The sequence below is a fragment of the Pseudorca crassidens genome, chromosome 18 (assembly GCF_039906515.1).
Source record: "Pseudorca crassidens isolate mPseCra1 chromosome 18, mPseCra1.hap1, whole genome shotgun sequence".
Classification (NCBI taxonomy): Eukaryota; Metazoa; Chordata; class Mammalia; order Artiodactyla; family Delphinidae; genus Pseudorca; species Pseudorca crassidens.
In genome coordinates, this window is record NC_090313.1 from 73,761,347 (window position 1) to 73,787,273 (window position 25,927).

At 51.8% G+C, this 25,927-nt stretch overlaps 2 protein-coding genes across 11 annotated transcripts in view; one reads left to right on the forward strand and one right to left on the reverse strand.

Moving 5' to 3' along the window:
- Positions 1-10,774, forward strand: part of SLC7A1 (solute carrier family 7 member 1) — an 82,923-nt gene extending 72,149 nt beyond the window's left edge. Inside the window, exon 12 of the transcript XR_010937005.1 lies at positions 6,443-10,774. The gene's annotated coding sequence lies outside the window, so the exon portion shown is untranslated. The remainder of the gene's footprint in view (positions 1-6,442) is intronic.
- MTUS2 (microtubule associated scaffold protein 2) overlaps positions 1,965-25,927 on the reverse strand; it is a 494,370-nt gene continuing 470,407 nt past the window's right edge. For 9 of the 10 annotated variants that reach the window (XM_067713577.1, XM_067713576.1, XM_067713578.1 and 6 more), the window contains 7 exons: positions 23,318-23,532; positions 15,594-15,699; positions 12,272-12,345; positions 7,559-7,657; positions 6,347-6,466; positions 3,872-3,969; positions 1,965-2,765 (listed from right to left, as the gene is read on the reverse strand). In XM_067713577.1, coding sequence (XP_067569678.1) covers positions 2,552-2,765; positions 3,872-3,969; positions 6,347-6,466; positions 7,559-7,657; positions 12,272-12,345; positions 15,594-15,699; positions 23,318-23,532 — 926 coding nt within the window. In that variant the 3' untranslated portion in view covers positions 1,965-2,551. Of the gene's footprint in view, positions 2,766-3,871; positions 3,970-6,346; positions 6,467-7,558; positions 7,658-12,271; positions 12,346-15,593; positions 15,700-23,317; positions 23,533-25,927 lie in introns of those variants that run through there. The other variant, XR_010937004.1, reaches the window with a different exon arrangement.

Sequence of the window (25,927 nt, forward strand, 5' to 3'; positions counted from 1 at the left end):
GTAAGAGGAACGAGCGACCCCATTCAGATGGCCACCAGGTGTCCCACCCCGCCAGAACCTCGCCGGGTGTGTGCTGGGCGGCGGGAGGGCAGGGCGCCGACGGGGTCCCACGCGCCAGGAAGAGGTTGGTGCGGTTTCGCGGGTCTGTGAGTGGCAGGCGGGGAGACTGCGGCATCTCCGCGTGGCAGCAGCTCTGGCCTGGGAGGTGGACGCCAGGGAGACAGAGGTCCAAGTCCTAACAGTGTGGGGGCTGGAGAGGCACAGAAGGGGCCCGGTGGCCGCCACCTCTCGTGTTCTGGGATAGGAGCCGTATATGATGGGCGTCCATGACAGGGAAATGAAGCCAGGGCAAGGGGGGAATTAGCTCAAGCACCCAAGGTCAGGGCTGGTTAGAGCCACACTCTAGTCGCCTGGTGAGGGACTGCTTCGTTCTAACACCACTACAACTTTGACTGCAACAGGCTAACACACTGGACCCCATTCTAACATAACACTGGTGTCTGTATTGCTGCGTAACTGCATTTAGCAAGTGCCGTTAGGGAAGCAGCTCCTAGTTCAGAGGGCTGAGCGATCGTGTCTGCAGGTGTGCCTGCTAGAAGAATAAACACGTGTGTGTCTCGTCAACGTGGCATGATCTACTCTAATGGGAGGCCCAACTCAACATCACAGCATCATGCAGAGCCACTAAAGGAAAAAAATGTTTCTTCAGTGGATACTCCTGCGTATGTCCCCAGGATGGGCAAACACCTGGAGGTTTGCTAGAAATGAGATGTACACGAGGCCGGGAAGCCCAACCTTGACTCACGCAAGGAACACAGACCAGGTCTGTCTTTACGCCGGCCCCGTATTCACAGAGCAGGCAGGGCTCTGGGCCAGCCAAGCCCTTGCGTGGGCCGTTTCTTCCCTGCTCTGTGGCTCTGGCCCACGAAGCAACCCTACATGAGGCCGCCCGCCTCGGGTAAGCTCAGAGCCAGTCCTGTGCTCAGGACCATTTTGAGGGGCCTTAGGGAGAAAAGCGCAGGGTCTTCGTCACAAACAGTGAACAAAGGCATCCTTGTCATCACCATATCAACTGTTGAAACCGCTTCTTTCTTTTGTGTGTCTTGCTTCTAATCGTCCACAGCACTACAGGAATACCTCTCAGGTTCTAATTCTACCGTTTCAGAGCCAAACGCCAGTCCAGAAGCCAGCCACCGCTGGCTGGCTGTTTCCCGGGCTCCTTCCTCTGTGTGGAAGAACCTCCTGGGCCAGGGACGGGACCTCTGTCAGCTGTGGCACTGCTCGATCACCCGGCAGAAAATGCACCTGGGTTTCTGGGAGGCCACGGGATGGTCTAGCACAGCTTGGAACTGACCCCCAGGATTTCTGGAAGCCCCTGCTGGAACCCCTGAGCTTCTCAAGGTACAGGAATGAGGTTGGGTTACGGAACCAGGCCGAAGGGGGCGCCAGTGAAGTGGGGCTGAGGGTCACATTTTGGTGGGTTGACCATTTTCAGCATCACATCAGAGTAAAGCAACTAGGATGGCAGAGTACGCTTTCCTACCCTACGCCTAGTCAGAACACAGACCCTATCAGCGGTCTTCCTTCTTGAGGACGGAGCGTGAATGGTCTTGGCCAACTCCAAGGTCACTCTCACCCTCAACCTATAAGGTCATGTGCTTCCATATTTTCCCAAAGATGAAAGAGCTTAATGATGGATTCCAAGATGCCATTTAGGGAAAAAAAGCAGAACTTGTGTTTACAAGACTATAGATGATCCACTGTCATGAGAGACACCTGCCAAACTCCTCACCCCCTCCGGGTTTCCCACTGCTGCCCCTTATCCGCTCATGACAGAAGTATTAATGATTGAAACTCGCGGACGGAGTAATGGTGACCTCACATCATGTGGACTAAGAAGCCGATTGTTCCGAAGGCAGGTACCGTTCGTGAACGGCCGGTGCTGGTGTTGAACAGAGTACCACGTGGTGGTAGGTCGGAAGGCGCTGCTTCTCTGTATCTTTTTTTTTTTTCCTTTTTCTATTTTGGGTAGAAATATTCCCGGGAAGGTAGATAGAAATGCATTTTCATTTCCCAATAATTCTTAGGCACGAGTTAGAAAACTGCTGACCTTCACCAAAATATGTCAGCACTTCATGTTATAAAAAATGCAATTCAGAACCGCTGCATGTGTATATACGTATATCTAAATATACACACATATCGGTGCAGTACACAATGATTATTCAATGGATATTCAAAACTGAGCTATTTGTAACTAACCTGATATTCTGCAGTGAAAGTTCATTGCTCAAGAACAGTTGGCGTTTCTTTCTTTTGGCTCTAACTACTGTCAAACGTTTGCACATCAGACGCTACCATTTACACTTTCCGAAGTGCCAGTACCAGGACAGTCTTACACGAGGATCAGAAAAGGACTCTGCCTAGGATGCAGCTATACAGCTACTGGGCATGCGCGCAGGGTCAGTCGGGCCGGTCCACGGTCACCACTCCCTCGAGGCGGAAACCCTCGTGGACCAGGCGCCGCAGCTCGACCCGCAGCATGGTGGCGTCATCTGGGCGTCATGCTGACTCTGGCGGGAGAGGAGGGCCCGGAGGAGGAGCCTCGGTAAACGGGGGACGTGGGGGACAGTTTAATCGGGCTGGTTGGGTCCCCCGTTTGCAGCTTCCAAAGCAGCTCTTCGTTGGTTCGGCTCAATCTTTTCTTCTCCTGTGTTTCTTTCTCCACGTATTCCTGGAGGTTAGCATTCTCCTCTGACAGCTGTCTGCACGGGGAGAACAAGCAACTGTCGAGCAGCAGTCACGCCGGAAGGCACTTAACCTGAGGTCTGCAAGGCCGAGGGTTGCAGGGAAAGGGGGTAGGTGGTGGGTGCCCGCGGGGAGAACAGGGTCCTGCCAGACCCCAGGGACCAAGAAGCGGGGTTGAAACGCGATTGCTACTCATCCCAGCCACACATCCGTTCCCAGAGACCCTCCGCCAACAGCCGATCTGCCCACAGCCCCTCTGCCCGGGTCAGGGGAGGCGCTGGGGGCCAGGGGAGAGAGCAGAAGCCGCCGGGAGAGAGAGCGGGAAGTGCAGCTTGGTGTGGGACGCCCTGCCCCTGGCTCAGGCCTCCCTGGCAGCCATCACCTCTGGTCTGTGCATCTGGCCGCCTGCTGGACCGGGAGCCCTGGAGAACAGGCCCCAGAGCGGTCCTCCTCGAGTGCCCGGCACCCAGTCTGAGGCCTGGTGCGTAACGGATGCTTAGTTGATGTTTGCGGCTAATGGATGCTAAATGAAAAAGGAACCGAGGCGTTCTGTGCCTCTGTCGTGACAGCAGTGGGTCTGCCCCCCCCCCATCTCCCTTCCTGGGGCCCTCCGAGCAAGGAAGGCAGCACCAAGATGGAAGCAGTGTCCCTGGGGAGCAGCTGCATTGGTGCATCCCCTCCCTGCTGCCCTTTGGCCAGGCCAGCTCTCCTCTGCCATGACCACCTGGCCCAGCGCTGGCGCAGCAGCCGCAGGCCCCCGCAACGGAGCTCGGCGTCGGCTCACACGGTGGTTCTCTTTAGCCTAGGAACCCCCAGCTGGCAGCCTCTCCAAAACCTCCTCCAGAAACATCCCCGTCACCTCCCAGCTGTGCCCCAGGCTTTGGCTGGTGTCACTCATTTCCACCAAGGTGGGACCCACCGCTCTGCGGAGCCCGGGCATCGGCTGGGTGCTCAGAGCGGTGTGTTCTATGCTGCCCTCGGCGCGGGGAGTGCCAAGAGCCTGTGTGGGGAAGCCTTGGGGCTCGGAGGGGTGAGGATAAAAGCAGAGCGCTCCAAGGTCAAGAGCAAAGCCATCCTGTCGGCGACACATGCTTTGGAAGCTCCGACGCCCAGGCCCACCTACCTCGTGACGACGGTGTTCTGGTCGATCCTGGCTTTGAGGTCTTCATTCTGCTGTTGGAGAACTTGGATCTTTTCCTCCAGGATAATGTTCTTCTCTGCCTATAAAAGATGCAGTGTCAAGAGCTGCTCAGCAAGGCCCTATGGACAGATGGCAGACCAATGCCCTCGGCTTCTGGGCTTTGGAACTTTATCAAGAACAGTGTTTTCCAAACCGCGGTTTGCAATGCATCAGTCGGTTGTAAAATCAGGTTAGAGGGACGTGACCAGCATTTCTTTTTTAAACAAAACAGAATAGAAAATACCAGAGTGCACCGTGTGTAGTAGAAGTATTGTTGTATGTATTTTAGATACAGTATATATTTCCCTCTTAGGTGTATTATGTGTGTATATATTAGTGTATATAGTGGATCGTATGTACTGTATATCTACAACTTACGTGTGTGCCTGTACTGGATTCCTATGTAGAATATATCTCTCACAGTGAGTGTCCCCAGACCCCTGCCATTGTCGGAAACGAGCTGCGAGCACCACCTGGACCCCGTGTGGCTGATGGGTCCCCCGGTTCTTCCCATCAGGCCGTCTGCCCTGCACTGGCATCTCTGGCCAGGCCTGTGTGCACTCTACGACATTCTGAATTAATGGAGGGCTGGAAATGCAAACAGCATGGACACGCTCTTTTCCTTCTGAGGCTCTGGGCAGCCGGGAACGTGCAGCGCGAGCCCAGCGTGGCACACGATCAGAAGAGAACATCCTCTGTGGTTGCCACTCCTCTGCAACTCACGCCCCGCTCTCTCTGTCGGTGTGTCCCCAGGGCCTGAGACCTAGCCGAAGCAGAGCTCCATTCTAAGATGCACTGAGAAATAAATGCTAGAGGAATCTTTAAAGAAAACCGCCGCTTCTCCATGACTCAGGCTTAGGCATCAGAGCCAAAGGACTGGGCTCTGCCCCTGCCCTTCAGCAAGGCCCTCCTAGGAAATGGGAAGTGATTAAATCAGTTCTTCCCCCCACCCCCACCCACCCCTCTGCCTGGAAAGATTTCAGGAATGAGAACTCTTGTGTACCTGCAGAAGGCCCGGAGCATGGCTAAATACAGCCAAAGCAGCCCGGAGGCTTGTGGCTGACCAGATAACGATGCAGGTGGCCCTGCCTGGAGGAGGAGGGCTGCAGGGCTGAGACGGGAGGACTCTGTTCGCGAGCCCCCCGCTGGCCTTAGCTCTGGCCTTGCTGGGAAGCTCTGGGCTGCTGGAGGGCGCCAGGACGCCAGCATTGCCTCTGATGCTGGCAATAGGCACTCACACCCCCGTCTGCCCTTATCCTGACTGACAGGCATCCGTGCAGCGAGAGATGTCCCCAGAGAGGGATGGTGCTAGATCAGGAGAGGGGACGTGCCGAGTGAATGCAACAGGTGGTCTGGGACCAGCTCCTGGTTTGGATATAGCGGCTTCAAGGACATTTCCGAGACATACGGAGAACTTGAAAAGTTAGAGGAGGTGATCAGTTACTGAGATGGTAAGCTGAGGGTTTGCTAACTGAAAGAAAGCAGGATACAAAACACTCGTATGTATGTGTGGGTCGTATATTAGGGTGTGTACACTTGTACAGAAGAAAGGCTCTGGAAATATTAACAGTGTAGAAATATGTCATTTAAATTTTCTTATCTATATCTTATAATTTCCTTTTAGAGGAAATTATATTTCCTTTTAGAGTATCAAAAATTTATTTTAAATATAACAATAAAAAAGAAAAAATTAATCTACCTGCGACCCTTGGGCCAACCTTCCCCTCAGAATGGCATCTCCCTGGAGGCAGGCTTCTCTGCTGCTGACTCTGGATGACTGTCTCGGCTTCAGCCCTCGCACCCACAGGGGCGGGGAGTGAACTCTGGCTGCTCTACTCCCCCACAGGGGTGCCCTTTGCTAGTTCTGCGGGAGCCAGGCTGAAAGGCGAGGCAGAGCGTGTGCTGAAAGCCGGGGCCTGGAGCTCTGGCCCAGGGCTCACGCCTGGGCTGGACCACTGTTTGGCCCTGGGTGAGACAGGACCTCATCCTAAGCCTCCGTCTCCGCATCTGTGAAAGGAGGCTCCTGACAGCACCTACGCAGTGGATTGCTGTCAGGGTTAAAGAACAAACGCGCACAGCGTGTCTGCGCCGTGCCTGGTGCACAAAAGCGACGCTCCACAGATGCAGGCTCACCGCACACCTGCCCCGGGGCGGGGGAGGAACTGGCACGTCACAGAGGTGGATGCGGAGCCGGGCGGGGCATCAGACGGCCTCCGGGTTTCTACAAATGAGGCCACCTCTGAGACTTCGGAACTCCTGGCTTCCTAAGAAAGGCGTTTTCTGCTCACTTGTGAGCAACGGACATGTAAGGGCCCCCACCTGGATGGGGCCGTGGGTGCTGTTAATATTGACATCCACCGTGGCAGCAGGGATATCATGCAGGTTACTGGGGCCTCCCAAGGTAAGAGGCCGACTCACCAGCTTTTCCAGCTCAATGATCTTCTTTTCCTGCTGGTGTATTTGCTGATTCTTCATCTCTAATACCTGCTTCAGACTCTTCATGTCTTCTTCCAGGTGCTGATAAGGAGCCAATGCAATCTACAGGGGCAGAGAGCAAGGGGCTGTTTACCAGGCAGCCCGGCGAAGCCCAGTATCCACCAGCACCATGAATTCAGTGCAATCTAGTCATCCGTTAACAAGCTTCCTAACGGGCACTGGAGAATGAGAGCGAGAGGGCGAGAGGGAGACAGTGCTCACAGCCTTCCTGATAACGATGCCCACGAGTTTCCACTGGGGGAGCGACTGAAAATCCAGCTCCTTGGGGAGCAGGAGAGATGAAGCCGTCGTTCCCTGAAACGTCGGATCCTGGGGTGGCCGGATACTACCAGCCTATCGCCCCAAGGGAATTCAGCGGGCAAAACCAGTACATTCAACATTGGCTTTTAACATTCACGCAGAGTACTTGATTCAACAGACAGGTGGGGATTGAAAGGTCCCAACTGTGCCCATGGAAGGCCCCGCCCCCTGCCATGCATAGCAAATGAGCAAAGTGGTTTAAGAAGCAGAAAAGGCTGTTGTAGAAAAGTAAATGTGAGAATAAGGTTGCCAGATGTGACAAATAAAAAGACAGGATGTTCAACTATGTTGGAATTTCACGTAAGTATTGCATGAGACATACTTGTTACTAAGAAACTCACTGATCTGTAATTCACGTGTAACTGGCTGTTGTGTATTTTGCCTCGTGTGTTTTATCTGGCACCTTACATCAGAGGGAAGGAATTGTGCCAGCCTGAGGAAAAACCCCTCACCCTACCAACTGGGGCTTCAGGGATGCCTCCCTTGCAGGCGGCACTGGGAGGGAACGGGACGTGGGGCTGGAATGGGGCCTGGCCAGGGTGGGGTGTTTCCAGCTCGTCACAGCAGCCCAGGGACAGGGGCTGGGGAGCCGTGTGCAATGAGGCAAGAATAACACTTAGATGGAGAACCCAGGGCCATCCCGACTCAGCACAGGTGCTGACAGGCACATGCTTAAAATCCCGGGAGGCCCTGACCGCTGTCGCTCTGGCGTCAGATCAGCACAGGGGCCCTGCCTTTGGGGTGACTGCTGGGGGAGCCCCGGGTTTCCTGGAGTCCAACAGAACTGCCTTGCAAGGGCCCTGCGGGTGCTGGGAGACCGGAAGCGCATGATACCTCCAGCTGCTCCTCAGTGTTTTTCCTCAAAGCTTCCTCGAAGCGTCTGGCTCGGTCCCGCAGAGACTGGCTCTGGAAGGTCAGCGTGTCCACCTGGTCCTGCAGGTAACACACGAAACGTCCAGCCCGGTCCCCTGCAGACGTGGCACCTGGGAGGCGGTGATGACGGCCACCACCCTGCCCTGGGGGCTCTTCACAGGGCGTCCAGATCAGAGGTCCCCCCCACCGGGCTCCACCAAAAGGCCTTCGCATGCAGCAGGGAGAGGCCCCCAGTCTCCCTGCCTCCGTGCCTTGTCCAGAATGGACCACAGAACACTGACAGATGCATGTTTCTGTCCCACGGAAAGTGCACGCACACTGGTGGGGCACTCGAAGCAGGTGGCCCGACTCAGCGCCTCCTGAGATCAGAGAGCTGTCCTCGCCCCCCACCCCCAGGAAAGCAAGGAGCTTGCGGAGCGGAGGCGTTTAATAATTTATCATCTGACTTCACAAAAGCAGCCCATCAGCAGAGAGGCATCTTAGTCTGGGGGGGCTCTAGCCCCCCGCTTCAGGAAGGACGGTTAATCCATCTCAGAGAAGAACTGTGCTCATCTGTCAAGTTCAAGCCAGAAGCTGTCGAACCAACCTTGACTTCTGGCTCTGCCCGAGCCCCTCCCCCCACACTAAACACAGCAATGGCAGGGCCCGGAGGATGCGGCCTCCCGCGTCACGTCCCCGGATCCACACACACTCCTGATCCTACTCCCTCCACCGGGTGGAGCCACTCGCTGACTTTGTCCCGGACCCGGCAACTCGTTTGTCCTCAAGGGGGAGTCAGGGTCGGGGCGCGGGGGAGGGGGAGCTTTCTAAAGCGCAAGCCTGAGCCCCTCACCCCCCTACGTAAAACCCCGTGCCCTCGGGACCAAGTGCCGCTGACGCAGCATCTGCACCCTCCGCATCCGCCTTTCTCATCTCGCTGCCCCCAACCCACCTTACATCCGCTCTTCCCCCACAGCCAGCTCCCGCTCACCCCCGGCCCTCTTCTGGCCTCCGCTCGGCGCCCCTGGGTGGCAGGCCCCTGGCCTGAGCTGCCACGTGAGTGAAATCTGTCCCGTTCAGACGCTCCCCCCCGACCCGGAGGGCCCTCCTGACCCCCATCCCAGCACGTGCCCGCCACGGGGCTGCTCTGTGTGTGAAGGTGGAGAGAATGGAGGCGTGTGTGGGGAGGCCCGGGGCCCCAGCCCTGCTGCCAGCGCAGGTGCCACCACGCTGAGCCCTCTCCCCGCAGCCCCGGCCCTGACCGATGGCGGCGGGCAGCAAAGGGAGCCGGGCAGAGCCTTGACGCCCAAGCAGAGGGAAGAGACGGTGCCTTGCTGGTGCCACGTGTTCCAAAATTCTCCACCCCCATCACCACTTCTGTAACATTAAAACCCAGGGACTGAGGTCTTCCCGTGAACACTTCTGGCAAGAGAGATGGCCCCGCTCACCACATGTGAGCAACTGGGTGCGGTCAACGATAGAACTGCACACGAGAGCACTGCCACATAGCACGTGCTGGCTCGACCGCTTTCTCGTCATCACAGAGAACCCAGCCTTGGCGGGTTCCTTTTCCTTCTCTCCTTTTTTGTTTCCAGTTACTTCCATTTCATTTTTAAGAAATAAAAGCCCCCCACAGTGCCATTAAGTGCACTTGCTGCTGCATGAGGGCAAGACAGTGTCAGTGGAGCTGGAAGGCACATGAGCCAGCAAGTGTAAATCAGGGCTCAGGACAGCCGGCTGGGCCGCAGCACGCATGCGTAGAACGTGACTATAAAATGACTGGAGCGCTCCGTAGTTTAACCACTGTGTCCAGGTTTCCCCATCTGTAAAATGGGTACGGTAATAATAATACCTAACCCAGAGGATGGTGGTGAGTTAACACTTAGAACAGTACCTGGCATACAGTAAGTGCTCTATAAATATTAGCTATTATTTTATTGCAAAAATTAAAATGACTGGAGTGCTACCCACCTCCTATACAAGCCTCGTCAGAGCAAGCATTCCTCTCGAGCCTCTTGTCCTCCATTAAAATGTGAAACAGTGCAACACTCAGGCAAGTACCATCTAGGCGGCATCTAAACTATCACAGTGTTTTTTCTGCTTTCTTCGCCATTATTCAAAACAGATCCTCAGGCACACAATGGTGCCCCAGCAATCAGACAGGACGTGCTGTTCTTCAACTTGGATTGGCTACTTTATGCCAAGGTAAGAGCACCAAGACCCAGCTGGTGACCTGGCCCGGCAGGGACCACTTGGAGTTAACCAACGGCCCCATAATAATGATGATGATGGCAAATGTAACAACGCCTGAAACTATTATAATAGCACTAGCTGCTGCCTAGTGCTCTATGCCCTTTACACACGATGAAATCAATTTATTTTTAAGGCAGGATCAGAAAATTTTTAAACAGAAAATTCTCTCTCTGCCCATCTGGGCCACTACCCCTCTTTAGTGTGCACGGTGCATCTGCATTATACATTAACTAGATCCCCTTAGAAGACACAGGAATGCCTGCTCACCGGAAAAAAAAAAAGCAATTTTCTCCTGGAGCCAGCAAGGTAACTCCTTAGGAGATAACATTCCTTTCTCAATCCTGTAAGGGGTCACGATGACCCACTACTTGCCCTGTTGGACTACGTACACTGTCAATATGTTACTTTGATGTAAGACCCTTTGCCTCAAAAATTTATATAACTGTGCATTGACCTCTAAGGGACAGTCCTTAGCGCTTTTGTCTTTTAATCTTTAAAAAAAAGTTAATACAATTTTTAAAGGTTACTATTTACAGTTATTACAAAATATTGCAATTACAAAATATTCCCCGTGTTGTACAACACATCCTCGAGCCTATTTACACCCAGCAATTTGCACCTCCCCTCCCCCATCCCTACGTGCCCTCCCCCCACTGGTAACCACTAGTTTGTTCTCTGTATCTGTGAGTCTGCTTCTTTTATGTTACATTCACTAGTTTGTTGTGTTTTTTATATTCCACATATAAGTGACATCATACAGTGTTTGTCTTTCTCTGACGTATTTCACTTAGCAGAATGCCCTCCAAGTCTATCCATGTTGCTTCAAATGGCAAAATTTCGTTCTTTTCTATGGCTGAGTAGTATTCCATTGTATACCACATAAAGACTGTCTCCTGGGTTCTAATCCTCAGGTTGGTTCAAATAAAATTCTCCATTTCTTTCTTGGATTGACTATTGATTAATGTTTTCATTGACACACATATTATTTCCCTTAAGCTGCTCACACTTTGAGGAAGGAATTGGCATTATCCCCATTTTACAGATGGGTAAACTAAGGTTTACAGCTTATGTAGCTGTCCAAGATTTCAAAGCTATTAAGAGAAGGTACAGTGGGGATTTAAACCTCAAACTCAGATCTTTTACCCCAAACCTGTTTCTCTAGCTGCCAGCAGCCCAAGGAGACTGGCCTAAGCAACTGTACCCACCTCACACCAGAAAATCTCCAGCTCAAATGCATTCTGCCCATGAGTTACCACTAAAATGTGCACAATTCATGACTGTGTGATGTGAGTGGCAAAGTGAAGACTCATGGATGAAGCAGAACTCTCCCTTCTTTTGGTTTTGGACCGTTTGGGGTTTTCTGATACATCACAGTATGGCTGTTACCTTCCTGGGTTGTGTTCCTTAAGGGTAATGTATCTGGGTGGTGTGGGATGTGGGGTACACAAAGAAGTTTGGGGTTAATTTGCCAAGGACAAGCCACACAGGGAGCACGTGGGCATGTGAGGCCCCCCGATGGGTCCATGGATCGACGGACCGGGGGTGGGTTTGCAGCAGGTGGTTTCCCATTTAAAAACTTTTGAATAGTACACTCAATAGTGCGACACTCCATAATCCTAGATTCTTTTCTCGGCAGGGCAGGCTCTGTGGGAGAAACACTGCCTGGGGAAAGTGAGCCACTGAAGAAACAAAACTCCTGCCTTTGTATTAGAATTATGGTAATCACCTCCCAAATTTCCAGATGTGAATGTCCCTGATATTTAAAAGGTAATCTTTCTATGACTGGGACGTCCACAGCTGGCAATGGAAGCAGGGCCACCAGCCTCCCCCTGGCTTCCCAGGCAGCCCCTCTCTAGGGCTGGGGGCGGTCAACATCTTTTCACAGAAGCAGCTGATTGGGGTCTCTGGAAGGCAGAGACCTCCATTCTCCCCTCCGAGATCAGAAGGAAGCCAGGCAGCGCCCCTGGCATCTGAGACCCACACTCTGTGTAGGTTTCAAGCGGGACGCCAAGAAGCTTCGTTACATCTCCAGGGGATTGAAGTTGCTTTTACAATTCCCAGAACATGTCCTGTGATTTCTGCCCTACATGAGTCTCCTTACCCCGTTACCTCTGCCTAGAATGCTCTGCTCCCTAATCCTCCCCTTTCCCCAAACATGACTCTGACCGCAAGCACATGGGCCGTCTCTTGGAACCCCTGTGGCGCTAACGGTATTATTCATTCTGTGCAAGTATGTGTTACCTTCCGTGCTGGTCTGCCACTATTTGTATCACAGCTCTGAGTAGACAGTAAACTCCTTAAGAGCAGGGAGTAGGTCTTATTTACCCCTGTATTCCAATGCTTAGTACAGGATCCAGTACACGGTAGGTGCTGGATAAATGTCTGTGGACAGGAATAACAATGCTGTCATTACCTTGATGTTGGAGTTAAGGAAACACTAACCTGTAATGACAGCCGCAGCTTTTCAAAATTTTCTTCCAATTCTTTCTTTTCAAGCTCGTGGGTAGATATCAGTTCTGTTGAGAAGACATCAAATTGTTAGGTTGATCTTTCTTTTGAAAAGGGATCAAACAAGATTCTTTTGCCACGCTAAGACTAGTGACGTAGGTGAGTAAGGGACACCAGTATATAGCGGACTTAAGCCTAAGGAGACCTCTCCATTAGTTTGAAATTGTATGCAATGTTATTTAGGAGAGAGGGAGAAAGGATGAGGAAGGAAATAGGAGAAAGGGCGAGGGTTAAGAGGAAAGAAAGGAGGGAGGGAAGCAAACAGAGCGCGCGCGCGCGCGCGCGCGCACACACACACACACACACACACACACACACACACACTCTCTCTCTCTCTCTCTCTCTCTCTCTCTCTCTCACTTTTATACCCAGCTCTACCAACACCCTGGCCAAGTCAGATTCTCCATTCACAGCACTCACTGAATTCTCCAACTATTCCTAATGGTAAAACCACTAGGTAATTAATGTTAAATCTCCCTTTTCTTCCCTCCCAGGATCACTCTTCTTTTCTACCACGAAGCCGCAATCTCGGGCTGAAGCAGGGACCTTTCCAAGGAGAGCGGGGCATGGGCTGGAGAATGGACAGGTGAACGGGACCAGTGCTGTGCCTGCGAAGTCACCTTGGTGGCCTCTGGGCCACACTCTGGAAACCACAGATGCTAGGATTTGCTTGAGCAAAGAGTCGATGTTAAGCCACTCAGAAGGAAGGACTCATTGGACTGGTTCCTCTTGGGGAGTTTGGAGCAATTCTATTCCGTGAAAAGTGTCATTCCAGTGATAATTTGCAAGATAGGCAGCAAGAGATGTCATGTAAGAGTTATTAAGCAAATGGATTCTATTTTCCTCCAGATGGGAACAGTCTTATTAGCTGGGTGAAGCCCGTCTCATTCTAGCTACACAAGCAATTTGTTTTCATGTTATAACTGGAGAGAGGAAAGGTCTCATTAATCAACCTGGATCATATGCTTAGCACAGGAGAGTATTGGAGACCAATAATTATCATTCCGGCTGGCATAAGCTGCAATTAAGAAAAACTTTGTGGTTTCCATTGACCCAATCTTTTAACTAATGATGGTTAAAGGTCTCTTAGAAATCCAGTTGTTATAGCTGAAATTTACATTTGGGAAAAAAGAAAAAAGTTTGTGCTTATTTTATTGACATAAAACCATGTGGGTTTCTGGTCTACCTGCCTTTGTCTAGATGATTACTTTTAATAGGCATTGAGAGCACCATCCATAATAATGAAGGTTTTAGCTACCATTACACACGCCTACATTGTATCACATTATATGTAATTCAAAGGCCCTGGATGTGGCGTCTAAGCGAGACTTCATTAGTCAGAAAAATCTACCAAGTCTATTTATACGAAAATCCGGAAACAAAAGGCAACACTCATTGTAACATTTCCGTTCCTGTTCCCTTTCCTGAGACCATTTTCCTACAGTGTAGTGATGGGCTTTAGGGCATTTTCAGATACCCTATACCTCACAAGCAAAGAAAAGTCCGTATCTATTAGGTGGCATAAACCATGGCGACTATCTATGTACTCATAATGTATTTCATTATTTTAAGGTCCTGACACTCTGTCCCATGCTTAAGACTGTGCTCTAAGAGAGTGCTTCTCCAATTTTGCTACATATTAGAATCACCTGGGGAGCTTTAAAAAATCCCGATGCCTGGGCTGCACCCCAGAGCAATTAGATCGGAACCTCTGTAAGGGGAGCTACACATCAGTATTTTTAAAAAACTCTCCAGGTGGTTCCAATGTGCATCCAGGGGTGGGAGCTGGTACTCTAAGCATGAGACACGCTCTCAGGAACAGGTAATGCATTTAACTAGTTCTCAGGAAATTCCTCTCCCTTGCGTCCAGCTTGGACTTTTCCACGTATGGGTAGTTCCCAGAGGCGGTGGGGTTGGTGCTCGAGGGGGCAATCACATGAGTATTGACTACTGCACAGTGGGCCTTGCTGTTTACAAAGAACATTTTAAAATAATTTTAAAACTCTGATATTAATTCTCAAATTTTTGGAATTTATTAATCTATTGTTAAATTAACTGTGTTTCATATACTTGAACAATCAGCTGACTGGGGAGGAAAAAATGAGGAAAGGGGAAATTGAAAAACAAATTCTCTATATGACGTAAATGCACGTTAACGTGTAAAAAGCTTCTTTCACAGTCAAAATCTTAGTAGTACTTAAACGCTGTCGCTATTGTTACAACCCACATAAAATCCTACGTATCCAAAGATAAGTCAAAGTTATAAAAAATGTAAAAAGAAAGATCCTGAGAGTCCACTTACATCCATGGTGAATGTGGTCTGAGTGCAAGGTGTGGAGAGCCAGGCCCAATCAGATGCTGGCGTGGCCGTGACAACACCACACCTGTGGGATGGTTATAAGGCCACAAAACAAGACAAAGCCTAGGATTTCTACACTTACTGTAGAACAGTAGGTCTCAAGCTTGGCTACCTGTTACATTCACCTATGAGCTTTAACAAGCCCAGGCTGTAACCCAGACCAGCTACCAAACCCTGCTCTGGGACCAAGGCTCCAGTATTCAGGCAGGGTTGAGAGGATTGGCTTCAGAGGAAAGTACAGTAAGTCCCCTACAAAAGAACCTTCAAGCTGCGAACTTTCAAAGATGCGAATGTGCATTCCATCAACGTCAGGCGTGAGTGACATTGCAGCTGGCCCTCCGTCCCCTATTGCTGACGATCCTTCAGCTCTACCATCTCCCACCTCCTCTCTCCCCTCCAGTCAGTAACTCTTCTTGCCTGTTCGGGCAATGCCAGCCCCTGGATGCCAGCTGTTGTACTGGACTACTGTACTTTTCAAGGTACTGGACTGTAAGATTAAACATGTTTTCTTTACTTTTGTGTTGTTTGTTTTTTATGTATTATTTGTGTGAAAAGTATTATGAACCTATTACAGGACAGTACTTACTATATGGCTGATTGTGTTAGTTGGTACCTAGGCTAACTTTGTTGGACTTACGAACGAATTGGACTTACGAACGCGCTCTCGGAATGGAACTCATTCATACGTAGGGGACTTACTGTAGTTACCCGGGTCCTGGATTTCTGTCTTTTCTGAACCCAAGAAGCAACACAAAGGACACACCAGGAAGGAAAGGAAGGAAGAAGGGAAAGGGAAGCAAGAGGGAAAGGGAGGGCTCCCCATGTCTGCAGCCGGAGAGGGTCAGTGCGCACAGCCCACCCTGCCCGCCCACTGCGCGCACCAAGCCTCGTAGCTACCTTGCACCTTGTGGTCGTGGTCATCCTGCAGGAGCGAGATGGCGACCGTGTGGCTGTTTTCCATCTCTAGGAGAGCCGCCTCATGGCTGGCGGTGATGTCTTCCACCTGCAGGAGATCACAGCTCTGGTTACACAGAGAGCCGGGGACCGGGGGCTCCAATGGCCTCGCTGCTTGGAGGACTGAGGTGGACTGCAACGAGGGGAAATGTCAGTGGCCCAAACATCAAGGGCAGGACACTCTACTGTGATGGCGGCTACCTCCAGCCTTGTGCCGAGGCAGCAGAGCCAGGATTTGTTGGTGACGCGGGAGTCCCGGAGTCAGGGGCGGCGGGGCAGGGGATGTCACAGGGAAGTCACTGCCACAGCCCTGCCGCTCATGCAACGGGAAGCAGCTCCCGGGGTGGGGTGGGTAGCTGCCGAAGCCACCTCTTTACTGCCCTGCGCCCCCTCTGGACCATTTCCTTCCACCCCATTCCTTCCCCTTCCACCAAGCATTCCGTGAGGTAATAAGGGACAGAAGACGGTCCTCCCCTACCAGAAGGTCCGTTCTGCTTCCTGGCAGCAGGTGGGAGCTACCGCACGCGAGGTATCTGGAGGGAGCTAACATTCATTAAGCTACACTCTCGGCTTCTCCACTCAAGCCTCACAGCAATATGATAAAGTAAATGTTTTCATGTTCATTTCCCAGACGAGGAAACTGAGGTTCAGAGAGGCTTGAAGTGTTTTGCCCAAAGGCTAGTAAATGGCAGAGCCAGCAGTCAGCACAGGGCTGTCTGACATCCATGGCGAAGCTCTGAAACGCACTGCCCTTGCCTCCCCCCGCAAGACCAGCAACCAGTGCCCAGGGACCCTCTCACCAGCCCCAAGGCAAGTGGGCAGGTGTGTGTGTGTGCTCGCCACCCCTGTTCCAGCCGTGAACCTGCCCCCCGGATCACGGTGCAGACCTCCCCCTGCCCAGGCTGTGGGACCTGCTCCCAAGAAGCTGCTGTTTCTCTGGCTGATGGTACATTTCCAGGAGTTTAATCACAGGTAGTGCAGCCAGCCCAGGATTTTTTTTTTGTTTTTGACTGTTTTTCATTATATAGATATATTTTTAACATCTTTATTGGAGTATAATTGCTTTACAGTGGCGTGTTAGTTTCTGCTTTATAACAAAGTGAATCAGTTATACATATACATATACCCCATATCTCTTCCCTCTTGCATCTCCCTCCCTCCCGCCCTCCCTATCCACCGCCTCCCCCAGGTAGTCACAAAGTACCGAGCTGATCTCCCTGTGCTACGCCAGCCCAGGATTTTTTATTTTCCCCCTTCCTGATCTCTGGCCCCACCACACACCTTCCATCTTTACTGCTTTTGTTACTTTTGTTGTTGCAGCTGTTATTTTAACTTCAAATGTATGACTTACAGGACTCATTGCATAAGACGACCTCTCCCTGTGATAGCAAACCAGAACAATGTTTTTCCAAATTCTCTGTCGGTGACCCACTGTAAAAACACCATTGTACATTGTTACACACACACACACACACACACACACACACACATGCATACACGGGGCGTGTGTGTGAAACCAAAGTTTCACAAAATGACACTTTCCCCTCTTACCTGCAGTAATCTCGTTTTTAAATTTTTATTCTATGTTCCTTTGTTGTTTTTCAAAATGCAGTTACAAACCACTAAATTCATTTCACAACGTACTAAGGTGTCAAAACCTAGCATTTGAACAACACTGAACCAGCGCACCTGCCCATGCCCTGAAGCTCTGTGGCGGACCGGCTCAGAACACTGTCCAGCCACCTCTCAGAGGGTCTCATTTCTCTGGGGATAATTCACAGGCTGATCTTTGATCTGTAAAAGGAGGAAGAACTCTTCACAAGAAAGGAAGCCCGCTTGTGAAGGGGATGCATGGGAGTGTTTGTATTTTAAAATGGGATAGATTCCCATTCTGGATACCATCATTGCTTGGGAAAGTTGGCCCGACTTCTGTCTCCTATGGTAAAAGGAAGTGTCATCCACTAAAACAGAAATATCACTGCCAAGACCAACAACGAACTTGACAGCGTTCGGAAAGCTGCATTACGCCATGAAAATGGACATGGTATGCGATGGTTCACTTTTACCTACTGGCCATTCTTGATTAAACAATACTTCACTCGAGGCTCAGAGCTATGAATCCACTCAGCAGAAAGGCCGATTACTGCAGTTTTTAATTGCCCAAATCCTGTTTATATGAAGGTTTTTTATGGAATCTTTGTCCAAAGACTTTCAGTCTCTTGGAAAAACAAATCATCGGTTAAAAAAAATGGAACTGGTTTTCCTTATGCTCCGCTGGTGACTTCCGTTAGAAACAAGTACCCACACATTGTTTGGAGGTATGTTAGTTCAGTAGAAAGAAGAATCTTTCATCCGTCCTTAGTATGATTCTAATTTATTGGGTTCTTACCCAAATTGCCACGGGTGGTTTCAGAAAAGAGAGATGGATGCCGGGACTACGTTCCAGAAGAGTCCCTTTCGTCCTGGCGGTGGGTCTGCTCTGATCAGCAAGGGTGGCGCTTCATCGCATGCCCTCCTGCCTTGGTGGAGTCAGGTCTTTGATTTAGTGGTGATGGAATACCACACCCAATATACCAAGGATGATGTAAGGGTGTGATCTGTCTGTTACAGCCTCTCAGAGGGGCTTCTGGGGATGAAATACTGATCCCCGAATTCCTCCACATGCAATGAGAGGAAAGCCCAGGATGTTCTGAAGGAAACCAGTGAGAGTCAGTGAGCCAAAATCTGGGCATCATGGTCCTTACTCTCGAGTGATTGAGGTTTCTAGACATGCGTATGGTTTTTAAAGACTGTTCCCTCTACAAGGAAGGGGCCGTGCACTGTTGGCCGTCCCCTTTCTTATCCCAGTTTCAATCCCCATGGCTTCTCCTCTATGGCTCTAGGCTTCTTTCCAGAGCACGGGGCAGCAGCCCGTCCGAGCTCTCAGCCTGAGAAGACCTCCAGGTCGGCAGGCATTTGAGGGGATTCAGACAAGTTGACCCAAGGGACACACAAGATATGTTTTGCGTTGTAGATCACCGAAAACGAGACAGAGGCGCTAAGCCATTATCCGGCCACAGCAAACTTATGCTGGGTGAACCTTCATCTTCTTCCTTTTAGAACCCTGGGTGCCCCCGTCCCCCCAAAATCTCTGCTGGGCCAGCCTCCTCCCTCTTCCAGGAGGACAAAGTTCTGAGCTGGCTGCGGAGGTCTGTCCATGTGCCCATCAAGTAGTCCCAGGGGTACAGAGCAGCAGCTGGTCCCTGCACCAGGCTCTGTTCCTGCAGCTGTTTGCTGTTTAGCTGAGTTCCAGCAAAGCAAAGGGCTGGGAAGCCGCCCTCTCCGATGGGTAAGAATAGAGCTGTGGGCTTACTTCATTCAGCCATTTGCAAAATGCAATTATGGGAGCCTTCGGCAATTCACTGAGAGAAGACTTCCATTTAGAATGAAGACGCATGGCCTTTACATTGTCTCGGCTTTCCTCATTAAAGAAAACCAGATTAAACTCCCATTTGCCCCCATCTGCGACGCGTCTTCCTATCTGATGAGACAGAGGGAGCTGCCCCTGTCTTTTCTCTCCAGGGCTCTCTGAACGACTCTCTTTCCGGATAACAAGACGACTCACCATCCCTTCTGTCCCTGCATCCCTGCTACATCATCCCGGGTACCGACTCCGAGCAGGCAGCCAGCCCTGCCAGAGCTCCTGGGCTGACCTCATGCCCCTCCGGGCTGTGCCTTTGCCCCTTTGCCGCCCACCACGTGGGCAGGTGTTCACAGAGGCTTCTATCTCCCGGCTCTGCCTCTTTCCAGTGTCCGGAGGCTCTGGGCTGCGATGGGCGGGGCTCTGGCGCCGGAAAACAGAGGGGCCCTCGGGACCTCATTCTATTTGATCAGAGAGTGTGGTTTCGCTGATGGCAGCTGTGCACCTGCCGTGCGGGACGGATATGGGACAGAATGCGAGATGATGGCCGAAGTGGCCTCTGCACGGTCTGATTAAGTGTGGGCACGCTGGGCCTCCCAGTTAAGTCTAAAAGGATGATTTCTTTAGGAAAGGTTACAAAGTGTGTCCCGGATATGAGACAAAGCCAACGTAAACGCCAAAGGCTGAACACTACTGCTCCTCTGGAAAGGAGTCTCTGCTCAAAATGCAGAATCCAGAATGCCTTTAGGAACCAGGGGGCCCTGCACGAGGGGCTTCCGGGCCGGGTCAGGGAGAGAGACAAACTACCATAGGGTCTTGGAGGGAGAGGGTCAAAGGTCACAAGTCTGATCACTGAACACCAGGCCCCGTGGGCGAGTACCTTTGGAGCAGAAAAGGAAAAGCATTTGTGTTTACGTTGAAAAATCTGTTTCGTGTGCCCTGAGATAGGGAAGCTTGGGAAACCTGGCTTCTGTTAGTGTGCGGCCAGCTCTAGAATGAGCACTGATCTGATGAAACACCTTTATAATCCGACTTTAAAGATAAGAGTCCTAGCATGTCTTTAAAGGCACGTAAGAAAGCCAGGAGGCCAGGCCACGCCCCTGCTCATACCCCTGCAGGGCTAAAGAAGGAGGCCCTGCACATCCCCCGACACCAGACAGCTGCAGCTCTGGGCCCCGGGAAGCCCCAGTCCGTGACTCTGATTCCATCAGCGCGGGGTGCAGGCAGGAGCAGTGCTTTGCCAGAAGCTCCCCAGTGACTCCCATGTGGAGACAGAGAGAGAGAGAGATGGTCTTTGCCGCTCGAGGCAAGTGGACGGCTGGATCTTCCTAGGGGCATCCTGCGGTAAGGTCAGAGGTCAGCCGGCCTTCTCGAGGGAGTTCCTGATCAGAGAAAAGCCTCAGAACTTCCTGCGTCAGAACGGAAGCAGCCTCCGCGCTGCCGGCCGGGGCACCGGGGCGCCAGGAGAGGCCCCATTGGTGAACTTGAGTTTTAAGGCTCGAGATGGCAGGATCTATGGGTCAGCCTTGCCGAACGCCGACTGTCCCCCACAAAGAGGCCCTGAGTGTGCAGGGTCGGCACAGATCGCTGGAACCACGGACGTTCCAGACCCCCACTGCGGCCAGGCACCGAGCCCCCTCCTGGACCAAATACATGAGCATTTACTCTACCTGGAAATTAGAATATGGCTTGATGCGCACTTCACCTTCTTCCGGGTTGCCTGCGCGCTCCCTGCTGGAGAAGCTGAAGGTCAAGACAACAGCCAACATCCAGCAGCAGGAGCCAACATCCAGAATCAGGAGCCTGAGTGATACGTAGATTTCAACCATCCATCCCTCCCCCTGCCCCCAAACCAGTGGGTTTCTATAGGAATGATTTACTCGAATGTAAAGCGTGCAGATGCTCTTTCCACCATAAAGCTTTCCCTCATCCTCCCATCTGGAAGGAAACTCTCAGTTCCTAAACACAGAATCTGCATTTCCCACCCAGTATTACAGTTTCTGGAGAAAGTGCCTCAGAACTTCCCTGGATCTATAACCCGAGGCTACGGAACAAGCAAGTCCACGTTTTATAAATGTTGGCATCCCTTGCAGTGTGACGTCATGAGGCCGCGTGTGCGGCGGACCTTCACTGACTATTCTTTGCTTAGATGGATGAACAAGCAAATGAATCACTTTAGCTGTAAAGGATCAGGGAGAACAGGATCAGAGCTCTCAGGAGACGGAGCACTTTTAAAATATACATAAGTGGCTCATGTAACTCACTCTCAAGTGGGAAAGTCAGGGCCTCCAATCTCTCCCGGTATGAAATCTTTAAAAGGCCGCTGTCCCAGCTCAAAGGCAGATGAGGCCACAACCCCCCAGCACAGGCTCCTGCACCGACAAAACTTAGCGAGGTTCTGCCCCGGCTCCCTCCACTGGCGGACGGGCTCCGCTCGGCAGTGGCCCTGGCCTCCCGGTTTCCCACACACGACACCCCAGCATGAGCGTTTGTTCAGAGGCTCATCCTTCTGCCAGGGGACCACCTCCTGCCCTTCCTTCCATCTCTTGGCATCTTCTCAACCAGCCCAGAACTTTGGACCCAAAGTCAGTGAATATGGGTATAAATACATTCTTTGTGTAAAATTGGGAATGAATAGCCCCAGGATACAGGGCACAGAACAAGCCAGTATCTGCACCAGGTCTGAGCTGTATCAAGGGACCACGAAGCAGGTAAGACTAAAGACGGCAGCCGTGCAAATGTCCACTTAAAGCCAGCTGAGAAGCCAAGGTGCTGAATCTAGTCTTCTAATCTTAGCCCAGCAGGTAACCTTAGCTGTAACCTATCTGTCTCCCAGCCTCTAAGTCTGTACCACCTCAAGCAGGCAGATGCGTCTGGTTTCCACAGGCCTCTAGAAAAAGGGGGATGACTAACCCAAGATGCTGAATAGAAGAAAGTGTTGTCAAACAGGAGACCGTTTATCCCAACAATAGCACTTATTATTACTCTGAGATTTCTCCCATGCCCGCCATGATTCACAAGCCTCTGGGGACCAGCGCCATCCAGATTACCTACCGGGGAGGCAGCCCAAACGTTCATGATAGTGAAGGGCCACTCGGCACCAGCCTGAGATGTAAAGTGAGCTCTTCACAAATGCCAGTTTACCTTAGGGATACCATGAGCAGACCAGGAGTAACGATACACAATTAGAAGGTGGGCATTAAGGCGTCGGAGCCTTGGGGACTTAGGAGGAAGAGAAGAGGGAGGGGCAAACGAGCTCTCTCGGAAGCAGGGTGGTCTCGTCTTAACCTGCCTGTCACACCGGCGCCAACACGGTAACGGACACGGCAGCTGGCCGTGGGGATGGGCACGCCAGGCTCCTACCTGCTTTCAGGCTGACAGGCTCCCTGGGAATTCTTCCCCAGCTATGCCAGGATGAATGACCCTCTCTAGGAAGACTGCTGGGCTAAGGTTAATGAGCGGAATCCTTCTTTCATTCAGCAAACACACACTGAAGGCTCGCTCTGCGCAGGCAGGCAGTCCTGCGCCAGAGGTTTAGCAGTAAACCCGGCAGAAAACTCTAGTTCAGTGCTCGAGAGCACGGACCCTGGGATCAGACTGGGTCCAACCCTGGCTCTTTCATAAGCGTGAATGCTGGCAAGTTATTTAACCTCCGGGTCTCAGTTTTCTCACCTGTAAAATGGGGACAATAATGGTACTCCCTCTAAGAGTTATCGTGGGGGTTAAATGAGTTAGTACATGTAAAGAGGGAAGAGCAGGGCCTGGCACACAGCACGTGCTAGATACACATGTGTCTGTCATCATCACTGTCCTTATGGAATACGCAGAAGATCAATAGGGTACAAAGTAAAAGTTCTCATACATTAGGTAGTAGTAAGTGCCGAGGAAAAACTAAACAGGAAAAGTGTGCACAACGTGGGGAAGGAGCTGTGATTTTGGATCAGGAAAGGCCTCACTGAGAAAAGTCTGCAAGGGAGGGAGAGAGGGAGCCATGGGGTTTCTAGAGGGAGAGCATTCCAGGCAGAGGGCACAGCGAGCAAAATCTCGGAGGTGGGAGTGTGCCTGGGAGCACAAGGCGGGGAGACCAGAGTGGCTGCGGGGGACGACGGGAGGGGACAGAGGAGAGAAACGAGGTGGGGAGAGCGGGCTTGACCGGAAGCTCACCTGCTTGCTGCACGGACTCCTGGCCAAACCGGCTCCCCTCCACCTCCCACCCACGTCTCCCGACGACGGCAAGGACAGGGCCCGGGCCGGGGCGCAGACTGACCTGCCGCTGGTGCTGACACCCGATCCGCAGCAGCTGTGCGCGGTGCTCCTCCTGGAGCTGGGCCACCTCGGTCTCGAACTGCAGCTGCAGCCGCCGCTCCAGGTCGCGCAGCTCGGCCTGCTGCCGCCAGCCCAGCCTGCGCACCTCATCCTCACAGCGCCGCTCCAGCTCCGCCTTCTCTCTCTGCAGCTTCTCGCACTTCGCTGCATGGAAGGCTGGGGACAGGGAGAGTGACACTTTAAAAACTGGCCAGGACGCACCGAAAGCGCTGCAGCCCCCACGAGTACCACATCAAGGTGGACGTAAGGACCAAGGCCAGGTCGCCATCCTTCTGCAGAGCTTCACCGTTTGTCAAGTGCTTTCCTCCCTACCACATTTGATCCCCAACACAGACCCTGGGTGCTGGGGGTGAACCTGGGCCCTGGGGAGCTCCGGCAACCGGCCCAAGGTCCCCACTCAGCGTGTGAAGCATGAGCTGCGAAGGCAAATCTGGGCTTTCTGACCACAAGCCGCATGTTTCTGCCGCTAGATCAGGGCTCGCTGAGGGTCCACAGACCATGGGCATCACAGATACTGGGTGCTTGTTACAAATGTACGCTCCTAGGCACACCCTGGTGGATCAGAAACCCCAGACGGGAGCCCAGCACGTCAACTCTTCACAAGGGCCACGGTCTCTTACACCCATCAAGGCTTGAGACCCGGGCACGCCTGGAGGCTGGAGACAAGACGGGATGCACGGGATTCTCTGCAGGCTGACATGCCGCATGGGACAATCGCAGAGGAAGTGTGCGTGCGGGTCCTTTCAGTGACCGAGACCTCACCAGCAGCATCCTTCCCCACTGGAGGAAGGACGGGTAACCACTCAACGCCCCTTTGCACGGGTGGGTCGCCCTGCCGCAGTTCTGGTTTGCTTCGCGGGGAGGGGCTGCGACAGCACTTAGAGCTCGTGCCTCCCCTGGGCCAGAGCGGACTGCTCTCATTTCAAAGTCTCTTCCTCAACTGCAAACTGCTTCCAAGAAGGAGAAAGCCTTCCCTGACAAGCTAGTCTGTTTAGGTCCCGTGGAGGTGACGATGCCCACGCACGCAGACGTCAAAGTGGACGGACACCTCACTCGCTCCACAAAGACTGGGGCCTCTACGCTCCCTGCTCTGTGCTGCAGTCTGGGGAGGCTTGTCGCTTACTCTGAAGTTGAGTGAGCAGTATCGGTACTGGTTCAGGATAATCTGCACACTAGGGGTGGCTGTTATGATCAGGACCATTCATCCAAGGTAGTTACATGGCGTTTGAAACACCCTAATCAGAAGTCCCACCCTAAAGGTGCAGCTAATTCAACGGTTTCTTTGCCACACTCGGCTCTCAAAAGGTTTGTTAATTAGCACAGGGGATGTTTAAAGACATTTGTTCCCTGGCGAAATGAGCTGTGGACGGGCTGGATCTTGCCCTGTGTGCACAGCGTGTAACAGTCTGGCCAGCCCAGCAGCCTAACGCTGTCCCCAAAGGCCTTCTTGGTCCAGGGCTTCACCTGGCCCTGTGTCCTGTGTCCCATCATTGTTTGGAGGATTCTGACACACAACCGTGAAGAGTTGTTAGGATGTGCCAGTGTAATCAGGGTGTACTGAGGGTGGGTGGGGGGAACCCCCATAAAGGACGCACCGTCTGCAGGGAATTTTAAAGCAATAACCACACTGACTTGAAAAGCCCTCTGCTTTTTGCTGTCACCTGTGCCAGCAACTCTAAAGCATGTTGGTGAAAAAATACTCCTCCGAAGTTTTTGGTTGGTCTACATTCTAAGCAATTGCTACAATTACCGTCGAGGTTTTTCAAAGCAATTTTTGTATTTAAAAAAAAATCACAAACAGAGAAAAGTCGGAAGTACGGTACAAGGACATTATTGTCCAAATGACGTTTTCCCCCTGAACCATTTGAGAATCAGAGGCTGACTGCTGTCTCATCAACCCCGAATTCCTTAGCATATATTCCCTACAAACAAGGACATTCTCTTACGTAACCACAATGCAGTCATCAAAGTCAGGAATCAACACTGATCCAACAGTGCCCTCCAATGCTCAGACCCATTAAAATTTCACCAGTTGTCCTAATAATGTCCTTTCTAGAAAAAGGATCTCGTTCTGAATCACGAGCTGCATTTAACTATCCCCAGTCTCCTTTTGTCTGGGATACTTCCTCAGTCTTCCCTGGATTTTCAGGACCTGGACACTTTTGAAGATGACAGGCCAGTCTTTCCATTTGGCCTCTCTGAGCTTTCCTCATTGTTACATTCAGGTCAGGTAGGCCTGGCAGGAATATCACAGACTTGGCACTGTGTGCTTCTCATGTGAATATCAATCGAATCATCTTTAAATTGAAATTTCTTTTTTCTAATTGTTTATAGAGTGAGTCAGGAAAGTTAGGCTTCTGACTGATCATCACGGCGTTATCCTGAAAATGATTTTGTGGTACAGAGGAGGGAGTGTCACAAATCCTGGGTGTCAAATATGCTAGGGATTCCCTTGAACATATATCTTATTGTCACACCTGCTGTGAGTAAATCCTTCCGGTCAGGTATAGGTACCTCAGGACGAATGGCTGGGCGTGCACCGGGCTTCCCA